This window comes from Rhynchophorus ferrugineus, unplaced genomic scaffold (assembly GCF_030347505.1).
Source record: "Rhynchophorus ferrugineus isolate W39M unplaced genomic scaffold, kcgeb_rfMv2 rfM7, whole genome shotgun sequence".
Classification (NCBI taxonomy): domain Eukaryota; kingdom Metazoa; phylum Arthropoda; class Insecta; order Coleoptera; family Curculionidae; genus Rhynchophorus; species Rhynchophorus ferrugineus.
Window position 1 is genome coordinate 14,008,123 of NW_027472586.1, and position 12,537 is coordinate 14,020,659.

General features: G+C 34.4%; 2 protein-coding genes across 7 annotated transcripts in view; both read right to left on the minus strand.

The window, feature by feature from the left end:
- Nucleotides 1–1,837: 1,837 nt before the first annotated feature.
- Nucleotides 1,838–10,695, minus strand: Mtr4 (exosome RNA helicase Mtr4). Its single transcript, XM_076409992.1, has 14 exons — nt 10,478–10,695; nt 10,307–10,417; nt 9,437–9,679; nt 8,917–9,091; nt 7,638–7,952; nt 7,322–7,568; nt 6,968–7,260; nt 6,634–6,910; nt 6,402–6,574; nt 6,156–6,347; nt 2,927–3,168; nt 2,632–2,868; nt 2,410–2,572; nt 1,838–2,244 (listed from the first exon to the last, which is right to left on the minus strand). The coding sequence occupies exons 1-14, from the start codon at nt 10,564–10,566 to the stop codon at nt 1,924–1,926; spliced, it is 3,078 nt and encodes a 1,025-aa protein (XP_076266107.1). The 5' UTR covers nt 10,567–10,695; the 3' UTR covers nt 1,838–1,923.
- A 349-nt stretch (nt 10,696–11,044) lies between these two features.
- The window catches only part of LOC143199943 (multidrug resistance-associated protein 1), a 71,409-nt gene continuing 69,916 nt past the window's right edge, over nt 11,045–12,537 (minus strand). For 5 of the 6 annotated variants that reach the window (XM_076410143.1, XM_076410141.1, XM_076410139.1 and 2 more), the window contains 2 exons: nt 12,171–12,324; nt 11,045–12,112 (listed from right to left, as the gene is read on the minus strand). In XM_076410143.1, the coding sequence (XP_076266258.1) occupies nt 11,539–12,112; nt 12,171–12,324 (728 nt within the window). In that variant the 3' untranslated portion in view covers nt 11,045–11,538. The remainder of the gene's footprint in view (nt 12,113–12,170; nt 12,325–12,537) is intronic. The other variant, XM_076410144.1, reaches the window with a different exon arrangement.

A 12,537-nucleotide genomic window follows, 5' to 3' on the forward strand; every position in this document is an offset into this window, starting at 1 on the left:
CCATATAAAAAAAACTTTCAAAATGCAAGAAATGGTATATCTTCCATAAAAAAAAACAAAACAATCTAAAACTAAATTTGATACCTGGGATATTTCTTTTCAATTCGAAGATATTCTAATGTAAGTATTACTATATATATATATGTATGCAAAAATTCCAACATATACATGGTACCTAAATGGATATTATGTTATAAATTGATTATTACTGATGATATATAAATCTCTACAAAACAATCAAAATAGAGAAACAACATGTATTAAAATAATAATAGTAACGTTATTTTTAAAAATTATATTTACTCAAAACACTTATTGACTCGTTCTTTAGAAATCATGGGCTTTTTTAGCGATTCGCTTTTAATATCATTGTAAGTGCAGGCAAAACAAAGGGTTTTTTGATTCTTACTAATTGAAAAAATCGGTTTTCATCGGTTATTGTTGCACTAGGTTAACGATTGTCACCTTCAACGCCTTCACGGCCATTTGAAAAACACTTATACCACTCTTTAAAACACTTTTTTAAAACTATTTAAGCGTTTCACACCGGGTTTATATAACATTTACTGTACATTCTCTTATCCATTATCAATAACAAATAATGGAAGAAGTACAACAAACACGTGTTATTTCAACAGTTAACAAAAATAAAGAACCAACAACACAAATTGTGAAAATCGACACAATAAAGCCAATGAAATTTTAAAATTCTCGTTCTTTTTGAAAACGCCTCATATATACTCTTAAGTTTAAAATAAAAAAATGTAATACTAGTAGAATGTATTAGCATATATTGAATATATATAAACCGAACCGAACCAAAATATAATACAGTACTATACTGAGACGAGAAACAACAAAACAATACCAAAGGGTAAAAAAGTTCTATAATTATCTGGCATTCCGAGCATTTTTTATAATAAATTCAACATTATCAATGTATATATTTAATATGAGATAGTATACACTCTACATTAAAAAAAAAGTTTTACTAGATAGATATATTCCTTTTTAGATAGATAGGCAGATAGATATCATTTCAATATCATTGACATATAGAGCCAAAAAAGGTAAACAAAATATACTGGCCGCAAAAAAATTGTATAACTGATATTCAGACATTCTTGTTCCTTACAAAAATAAGAAAACTCATTACTAATAAAGACGTGTGGTAAGCTTGTTCCTAATTTATATTTAAATGTTTTCATACTGCAAGAACAAGTATATATACTTATAAAAAAACACTCCATTCAGTTCAACATTATTGACTTTTAGTAATATATACAGTTAAATTGATTTTTTACAATACATAGAAGACAATATACCCAATAAAAAAGACAAAAAAGTTTCGTTTCCCAGAATAAATGTAATGCTCTAATATTTCTTAATCAGTTCAATATTAATTGCACACATACATACTCGGGGCACACTAGAATGACTGTATTATCAAAAGAATTATATGAATGTAAATAAATGTATATCAACCAATAAACTATTATTCCAAATAGAGCAATATAATTATTAATTATAAGTTTTTTTAATGTTTTTATGAACAATTTGGTAAATGAAATATATGTATGCCACCAACAAACGATGCAAGCAAAAAAAGCAACATTATATTTTTTTGCCATCATTATTAACTAATTCAGAGATTTTTATTACTTACAAAAATAAAAAAGAACTACTAGCCACCACCAATAATGATATCAAAAATAAGAAAATAATCTGATGCAAGTCTTACTACACATACCAGATACTAAAATAAATTCTACGGAAATGTTCGCTCTATGAAACCTTATGCTTCGTTTTGTTAAATGTAAATAAAAAAATCCCGTCGTCTCGGTACACTTAAATTTATTAAATATCTTTCTGATAGAACAGTAAAATAATCAGAATATATCAAAAGAAAAAGTCAATATTCACTCACAGATACAAACTGGATGAAAACACGATGTCCCTTTTAATGTTCTTGATGGCCAAATTGAACTTTTCCTCCAGTTCGACATTGCCTATCGTTTTGGAAGCCTGGACCATTTGCCTGAGCAATTCTTCTAATCTACGCATACTCCTCACAATAGAACCTTCGAAAATATCGGTCATCTTGCACAACTGGCTGAAGGAAGCCCCATTGCACCAACTAAACACTATATCCATCAGAAACGGTTTGAATTGTTCCACGTACGTTTCCTCGTCTAGCGGAAGACGAGCCTCTATGCTAACCTTAGCTATTCGTCTAGCAAATTCCTGTGAAATAACGGAACTCTTGAGGTATATTACACAAAAACAAAATAATCAAGATTAACCTAGGTCGGAGAGTACTTTGGACACTATATATTTGAACTCCCCATTCGATGGGTATGATTTTTAAAATATATATGAATCAACATGTCAAAAGATCACGACACTCACCTGCATTTGTCTTAAAGGTCCTGATAACGTTTCGGTTAATTTCGGGGCTTCTAAATTACGCTCTTCGCACACGAAGCAACTTAGCAGTGCACAAACCTGCTGTGGCGTCAAAGTTCCAAACAATCCGTTAAAAATCATTTCAGTGAGCAACAATTCATCAGCGCTGCAAACAAAAGTATCATATATTCCATAGGATAAATGTAACAATAAAAATAAACATACCTGCTGAGTTCACAGGCGACTCGCCCTTTCAGCTGGATGACGTCGGCGTCTGAACAATAGCCAAGCCGTCGCAGAACTCTCTTCCTCGACTTCAGTTCATCCAATTGTAAAACTGATTTGGCATCGAGCAATTTTGTTTTGGATAGTTCCATTTCGCTGATGCAGGTCACTTTCCTCTCGTATTTTTCATATTCTGTTTCCAGAAGTTTACTTTTATGCAGGGGATGTGTATAGAGTCTGAAGCCGGATAAATATTAAACAACATAACAATGCTAAAAGTAATGAGGATATTTACTTCTGTTCCAGTATTTCAATCTTCTTAACAATATCAAGAAAATCATCCTCTTTTATCTTCATGTCATTCACTGGATCCAGTAACGGTGGTCCTTCCGAAAATCGTTTTTTTACCTCCTTAACGGCTTTGTGTACCCTCTTTCTAGAGTCGCTTGACGTTAAATCAGATGGACAAAACAGACGGACAGAAGAAATATGCGTCACAAACTTTGAATCTACCGAAACTATTTCAAACTCTCCTTTCTAATAAAATATAAGGATATTAGCGCATTCATAAACCACAATTTTTATTTATACAACGCATTGAATTGGTTACATGAGCTTGGAAATATTAAAAACTTAATTTATTATACATAAATGTATTCCCATAGTTCTCAAGTTAATAGTAATAAAAATCAAAATCATCCTAATTTTATTAAGATTATCAATTTTATTCCTACTTCAAATTTTACTGGAATTTTTTTAATATCTCTGGCGTTACTCATAAAATCGGCTGACTGAACTTTTTTAAAGTAAATATATATTACATCTCAATGTAAATCACTACATAGTATAAAACAAAGTCGCCTTTTCTGTCCCTATATCCCTATGTGCGCTTAAATCTTTAAAACTACGCAACGGATTTTGATGCGGTTTTTTTTCAATAGATAGAGTGATTCAAGAGGAAGGTTTATATGTGTAATACATGCATAATATACTAAGGGAACATTGCTAATTATAGAGGTTTCTAACGTGATGTCGTAAATTAACCTATTTTTTTAGGCTTATTTAGCAATTAGCAAAAACGCTGCCTAACCCTACGAGTTAGATCAAATTAATGTACTACAGTATTGTACACCATAAAAAGGTCTACAAAAAAGTCCGCGATGGTATATGTTTATCTTTTAGGGATAACCCACATTAACCATTTTTATTGTTTACTTTTTACGTGAGAAAATGGCTTATTTACGAAGCTATTTTAAGCAATACGGCATTAATCCTTATCGAATTAAATACAGTGTGCAATTAATATAGATCAATATGGTTCCTTACAGCATGTAAATTAAACAAATATTTTCGGAGATATTACAAATTTAAAATTTGCGTTTAAAAATGTGTAATGTAATAAAAATTGTATGAATTTAGATATTCCAAAAATAGCAGGAAATCTTCATAGTAAGTATAGGGGAAGAGGAATTCTTTTACTCCAAATTTAATGAGTGCAGGCCAAGGGCAGTAATGAATGAACCAAAAATACTGGATCGATTTTAATCATGTTTTCATTGAGTGACATAGGCATATATATTTTATGCCCGTGCAAAGTCGTGCGGGCCGATATGTTTTTATATACAACGTTCATATTTTTTCTGTAGTGTATTTAATTTAGTATCAGCATTGCACCCGTGCGAAGCCGGGGCGGGTCGCTAGTAGTATCAAAAAATGAAATGTTATCAAGACTAAAAGTAAAAATTTACCAATTATGTAAAATGTAATTTTGTAAAAATTAAGAGCTGATGCAACATAAACATCAAATAAATGAAAAACGAGAATGTTATCCGCCGATTTCGAACAATCTAGTTCCATCCGCATGGGATGAGCATATCAGCTAAGGTAGGGAGCCTCATAAAGGTGACGCTAAACCATCCAAAACAGCGTAGGAGCATAAAAACTCCCACCTCAAACTTTAACGCATAGAAAATATAACAAATAGAAATACATTAGGTCAGGAGGTTGACAACTGTTGGCATATGTAGAGAATCTCATTGCAATAAGCAAAAGGTAAACATTAGAAATATAATACAAAGAAATAATTAGACAAAAAATGAAACTAAACCCTGAGAATTAACAAAAACGAAAAATTAATGAGTTGGAAATACCAACAAGAAAAAAAATTAAACATTACAAACCTAGAATTCGACCAAGAAGATAAGTTTGAATGTGATAGAATTGTGGTGTCAAAAGATGACGACGACCATATAGAAAATGACACAACAATACACATTTGTACATCATAGATTAATAATGAATTATGAAAATTTGGAAGAGATATCGCCAAAGAAGTAATGTGACATAAAGTGGCTAAGGCCATGTACTGAGAAGTGACCAAGAAGAAATGGCAATAAGACAAAGATCGAGATGATTTGATGAAGTATAAAATCATTTGATGCGGGTGGGGGGTGATTGGTTATAGGAATAATTTCCAAATATTAGGTCCCAACATCTGAATTTTCGAAAATCTTGAATGATTGGTCTATAAAACAATGATTAAATTTAATTTGACTTATATTAAAATTCACCAGAGATCATGCGGCAAATTTAAAAAATTTGGGAATAACGTCATACACATCCAGCTAACACAATAATAATAAAAAACCACATTTGCCACTATCAAACTCGAAAGAAGTGAGGAATAAACCAATACAACAAATAGAACAAACGAGCACAATGTCTAATTCAATCACCACCGTCGTCAGTAAGAGAAACCACCAGTATGGCCCATTTTCTTAATATAAAAAAAATATGTCTTGCTAATAAACACTATTGGTCGAACAGGACTAATACAATTAATTACTTAAATTACAAAACTTCATCACTAGTTTTATAGACTCCAAGACAAATACAAAGTACGTTTTTTTTTACAATCAATGACCACTGCGATGATGACTTAATGAAACATAGTAAAGATTTAAATTAAAACCTTAAAAACTTCTTAGTGCTAAACCGACGTTCACTATTAATTTAACTAATGAAATAATTTAGAGAAGAGAAAATTCCGAATAGGCTAATCCAAAATAGCGTGGTGTTTATTGGTGATGAGCACACAAGTAAACCAATGTTTGACCAAGACCAGGACTGACTAAGAAGTTTTGATTTATAGCCCGGACCTTGCCTCTGCTAAAACTCTCTTAATTGTGTAAAGCTGGCAGCAAAAGAAAATAGTGAAAACCACTTGGAGCAAAAGTGCCAAAAGGTCATCATATCATAGATTAATGTTTAAAGACTATATTATATAAATAAATTGGCTTTGAAAAACATAACAAGCGGACACCGAAGAGAAATGTATTTATTTAGATCATTCGAATAGGAAATCACTTATTGCCATCTGGCATATTGAAGCATTAAGAGTTAAAGTTTTTTTTTTCATAAAATTGATTTGAATATTGACTCCATTTATCTATTATAAAGAAAAAGATAAAATGTCCTTTTTTAACATTCCAAACCCAGTAAACCAAACAAAATATTATTCTTACCTGCCCGTCCTGACAGGGTTTCGGTACAACACTATCATCCTCTGTAGGAACAATATGTAACAAAATATCCAAATGAACTTTCGTAGAGGGCTTAGCCTTTGCCCTGTCTCTCTTTCTTTGCGAGTCAATAGTTTGCACTTTCTTAAAGTTTACCACAGCCCCCCAATCATATTCTCCCTCCTGTGTTTTTATCTACGATCCAACAATATAAAACCTTTTATATTTTATACAACCTCAACCATTTACCTTTAAAAGCCTTCCCGGTTGCATGAATGGTATTAAATATTGAGGTTTCGTTATATACGTCCGGAACTGCACGCCCAGTGCTTCCAACTCTTGCCGAATTGTATAGTATGACGCGACCTGATCTTCCTCCTGAATTTCAAACTTATTCAATTCCTCCAGCTTGTCTCCGTATTCTAAAAATAAGACAATCAATTTAGTTTACCATTAGCAGTAAGGAAACAGTGAGACTAACCTTTGTACAATATTGGTATATTGGTTTGATTCTGAAATTGGTAGAATGACCTTTCCAGCATGTATTCGGGGTTGATTTCTTCAACTCTTAGCAGATTTAGTACCATATTATAGGTCAAATGAAAGGCGGAATTTATGGGATCAGGCAAACCCTTAACCATATCTCTCCCGACAGACGGGGGCACCTTCTCATCCACCATCAAGATAACGATGCCTTTATCGTCCAAACCTCTTCGGCCAGCCCTTCCAGACATCTGGATATACTCACCTGAAGTTAACTGTAACACATGCCAGATCATGATTAACACGAAACAAAAGACCAAATACGGTATTACCCATCGATATGATTGCCCATCGTATTTTCTGATGCCGGTGAACAGGACGGTTCTGGCCGGCATATTCAAGCCCATAGCGAAAGTTTCGGTTGCAAAAAGAGCTTTAATCAAACCCTCGCCGAAAAGAATCTCAATAGTTTCTTTTAAAATCGGAAGAAGACCGCCATGATGAATTCCTATGCCTCTTCGTAGTAACGGTAGGATATTTTCGACTTGGGGCAGATGCCTATCGTCATCTGACAGGACATCCATGGCGTTGTTAAATACTTCGTCCACCAACTGTTTCTCGGCAGCTTCAAAATAACCAAATACGTTCAGGAATCTATTTAGCTATAGGTACCTTCTACAACTCACTTGTGTTGAAATCCAACTTGGTCATGAGAGTGGCATAGAGCTCGCAATCCTTCTTGCTGAAACTAAATACAATAACCGGTGCAAAACTACGATCCATTATCATCTTTACGACTTTGAAGATATCGGTCGATGTGGGATCGGCCTTATTGGCAATGCCGCCCTTCCTGCCCCTCTGATCACCCTTTGCGGCGTCTCCTGACTGAAGCACAGCCATAGCAGCATTGAAACTGTCGTCCTTGAACGTACCCTAGAACAGCGCAACACAACATTTTAGAAACCGACAAATCGAAACAAAATCACCAGCCAATATCCTCACCGACTCGTCAACTACCATGTGGATCCCATTGCCACCGGCAGGATAGATAAAGTGCTGTAATGGTGTGGGGCGGTAATCCGTATAGACGACGTGGCAAGGCTGCTGGTGCAAATGAGCCACCCACTCAGCGAACTGTCTAGCATTGGGTATAGTGGCCGAAAGAAATACAAAGTGTACATTGTGTGGAAGTAGTATCAACGTTTCTTCCCATACGACGCCTCTTTCTTTATCCCGCATATAATGGATTTCGTCAAAGATCACCCAACCGACTTCCCTCATTATTTCTGAACCACGGTATAACATATTCCTCAGAATCTAAAGAATAATGTATAAGTCTATGACCCACCGTCATGTAACTGATTATTGACCAACGACTTGTACAAATAAGTTATATGTGTAGCTCAAGATGGGGTAGTTTGTTAATAAGATTTTAAATTCAAATGGTGAGACAAGTTTAAAACTCAATACCCATTGTTAACACATAAGATTTTAAATTCATATGGTGAGACAAGTTTAAACTCAATACCTATTGTCAACACGAACAGATTTAGTTTCTCAAAAACCTGAAATAACCAGCGCCAGTAGACTAAATTCTGCGGAAAGATAACTTTTATGGACAAGACAACGACTAGAAAACTTATTTGTACAATACCACTGAGGCTGTTCATTTACGTAAGACGATATCGTGGATAATATCCCATTTACAAAGGAGAGATTCACAGTTTTTATACTTTAGATTTGCTTATGTCTATAAATGACTGGATTTACATAATTAGTATAGTAGAGCAACTGAAAATTGTGGATTCTTTGTTGCTGGACAATAATTTCCGTAAAATGTGTCTTTGAGTATAAATATTGAAACTTAATTAAATAAGTCTCCAGTATGACTTTGTCCATCAACTCAAAATAAATGTCCATCAATGGAAGAATATGCTCAGTATGCTCCAAATACTTCAAAGTAAGCAATTAAAAAAAAACATATCAAAGCTTTGAGCTGGAATAGTAAATGAGCAGTTTGCTCTAAATCTTAAGGGTACATTCAGAATTAGAAAAAATTATCACATATTAAGAAAAATGTTGACATTATCGAATGTCTGGACATCGTGGACATAAATGAGGCGCTGGAGTTTGTTTGTTTCTTTGTAGCTTCAATTGAATGAGCAGAGGGGAAGTAGGAACAACCCATTTTCAATTTTTCGTGAGTCAAAAAGTAGTAAAAATTGTAGTGTAATAAATGAACAGCCTCATTAAAAGAACTACCTATTCATTCGCCATTTACCTCTGTTGTCATAATAAGACACGATGCGCTGGGATTAATAGTAACATCACCTGTAACGAGCCCAACATCTTTGAATTCATCTAGGAACTCACGATATTTCTGATTAGACAACGCCTTTATTGGAGTCGTGTATATGACCCTTTGTTTATTATTTAACGATTTTGCGACGGCATATCTAAAAAACATTTGTTTTATCTAAACTGCTTTGGTTAATATTTCTATACCCTTTAATAAGATATATTTAAATCACACAGGGAAAAAAGCATAGCAACCCAAATCAAACCAAAATTATCCATCAAACTGAAGATTGATAACCTAATTAAAAAATATATCATAGAATTGAAGCAACAAGTCAAAACAAAACCATCGTCTTAATAAAAAAATAGTTGTTAAATCTAAAAATGTTCCAATGTTTTTGATAATTATCACTTCATCCAATGAATACAAGTAACTATAAAAGTCAATCAACACTCATTTTCCATAATCAAACACACCATAAAAAATTTAAAAACTGACTTACTCAGCAATAACTGTTTTACCAGCTGATGTATGAGCGGATACCAATACAGATTGGTTGTTATCGACACAGAGTATTGACTCATTTTGAAATGGATCTAACTTGAAAGGATATACTTTGGCTGGGTTACCCTCTCTGGGTTGTAAGGAGGTATAGGCCTGACCTGGTGGACATGCTACCTCATGTGTACAGGATTCTATTGTTTCAATTGTGTGAACAACTATTCTGTTCTTCAGTTCTTCAAAACTGAAAATAAAATTATGAGTCAATTTAAACAGTATTACACAGTAGAGCCGTAGAGTAAAGTCAATTTTTCTACAACATGCAAAGGCTTAACATATAATAAAAATAAGAACTAAAGGACATGCTATAGAACTTAACATATTCCTCACATTTAATTGGAGCACAGCAGTTATAAAATTAAGTTAAAACAGATGACAAAGCAAATAAATTACAAACACCATGCAATCAGTTGAATTTAGTAATAACTATACAAAAAAGTTATTTATTATAAAATATCTTTAATAACGTATGACAAATTTATTGATATATGACTGATTCATCAATATATGAAAAATTTATTGAACATACATAGAATTAAAATATTAAAACGTTAGGTAGAGAAGAGAGATTCCTTTGCAACAGGTTAATGTCCAAATTTACTTATTCTAATACCGGTTTGTTTTTCGAATTGAACAGCTACTGAAACATTGATAAAAATTCAGTACGCGTGAAAACTGGTGAAAAAATCGTCATATTTATCATCAACCTTGTTAAAAAACGCGTGACAAAAGCAGAAAGATATAAAAAAAAATGGACGCCTTTGTAGAAACGAATATAAGCTATCATATGCTATGTTGTGTATAAACTCACTTAATATCTTGCAAGTCCACGTGATCTTTTTTGGATTTCTTCGATGCAATACATTCATCGTCCTCAATTGAGATAACTCTCTTGATAGCTCCGGCACCAACAACTTCCTTGCTGTATAACGAGAAACCACCATATTAACGCACATTGAGGTTATAGCAATATGCAACAAACCTTTCGTCGACGTCGCAGTCGTCGTTCGCTTTAGAATCATCATTACCACCTTCGAAACAACCAAACAAATCGTCAATAGATTCTGCCATCCTAAACGCCAATTTTTACCACATTTTTTTACGAAAACTTGTCAAAAAAGCGTTTATTCACGCGGTAACAATTGGATTTTATCTATAGTAACAGATCGCTTGCGCAAAACAAAAAAGAACTGTCGTTGAACTATCGGGCGCCTCCGTACGACTCATTTCAAAGAAACCGCGGGAAATTTAAGAATAATACATATAATGGCTTCATATACGTTTAATGAAAATCAATTTTAAATACAAATTGTAACCTGAGTAATAGTTTTTATTAATATTATTATTACTATTATGTTTAATAATTTATCAATTAATTAATGGCAGGATTTATTTATACAAGATATTAATTTTCTTCAAAAAAGAAAAAAATTAGGAATCTTGAAATTTCTTTAGCATTTCTAATTTTAATAACTCAGGGTAAAATTAGACTCCGGTGTTACCAAATTGATTATATTTACAGATAACTAGAATGAAATAAAAATACATGTTCTCTGTTTTAAAAAGTTTTATTTACAAATATACATCGAAGGTGAGTATAAAAAATTCTCTTCCTATAATAATAAAATTCGAGGTATATGTAAAAACGTTTCAACAATAAAAATGGTTGTTATAAACTTAAAAACGGGAATAAATACGTGTTCTACCAATGTTTAGACTGCCTGATTATCTTCAGGCAAGATTCCGAGAAGGCCGAATTGAACACAACAAGAAAGCCTTATAGTAGGCTGTGTTTATGACTACCTAACAACGACAACGTCGAAAAAAGTGCAAGTAAGTACGGGTAGGACTTAATCTACAGAAAGGAGGGGGCGGGTGTATCCTGAGGTGAGTGAATATTGCAAATACGCGGCTCAATTTTTGCGCAAGTAGATGGAATATTTTGAAAAAAAAAATACTGAAGAAACGAATGGTTCAACTTAACATCTACGAGTGAGAAACGTCGGTTAACTTCTTATTGATTAGTTGTTGATGTTGGTAGATCTAGACCAGACCGGCGTCTTTGCACATACCGTAGAATATACTGTTCGACTGCGCTAGAAGACTAGACGGAGTGTCGAACTCCACTATTCTACCCTTATCCAGTACGATTACTCTATCTGAGTCCATGATCGTGTTCAATCGATGGGCGATGGTGAGCACCGTACAACTTTTGAACTCCGTTCGAATGGTCCTCTGGATCAAATCGTCGGTTTCCAGGTCGACGGCTGCGGTGGCCTCATCCAGAATCAAAACCTTGGTTTTGCGTAGCAGAGCCCGAGCGAGACAGATCAGCTGACGCTGACCGACTGACAAGTTCTCGCCGCCTTCGGTCACCTCGTGGTTCAGGCCGGCGGGCAGACCCTTGACGAACGACTTGAGATGGGCGTGTTCCAGCGACCTCCACACCTCCTCGTCGCTGTGGCTGTCGAACGGGTCCAGGTTCATGCGCAGCGAGCCGGAAAAGAGAACGGCGTCTTGCGGGATGATGGTGAGGCGGGATCTCAAAGTGTGCAGGCCAAGAGTGGCGATGTTGACGCCATCGATGGTTATCTGACCCTCGGCCGCCTCAATGATCCTAGAAACAGAAAATCATGAAGCCTATCGTCACCGCTCCATCTACGGGTAATTCTTACCTGAAGAGGGACAAGGTCAGACTGGACTTTCCCGCCCCGGTCCGTCCCACGATACCCACTTTCTCGCTACCGTTCACGGTGAAGCTCAACCCTTTTAACACCAGATCGAGCCCTGGTCTGTATCTCACTGAAAAGTTCTTAAAAGACACAGAACCTAGAAAAGAGAAAAATATTAAATGAGCGGTGTTTATCTTATTATTATTAGGCATCTATGTATTAATCGACTTAGCGAAAATTTTGCCTCCCTTTTTGAGGAAAATGAGAGCACCAAGAGGCTTGAAATTAGGCATAGTTAAGACATATACGGAGAAAGAATTTTTAAGCCTGGTATTCTTATGTAATATGCGCTACAAATAAATATATTCCA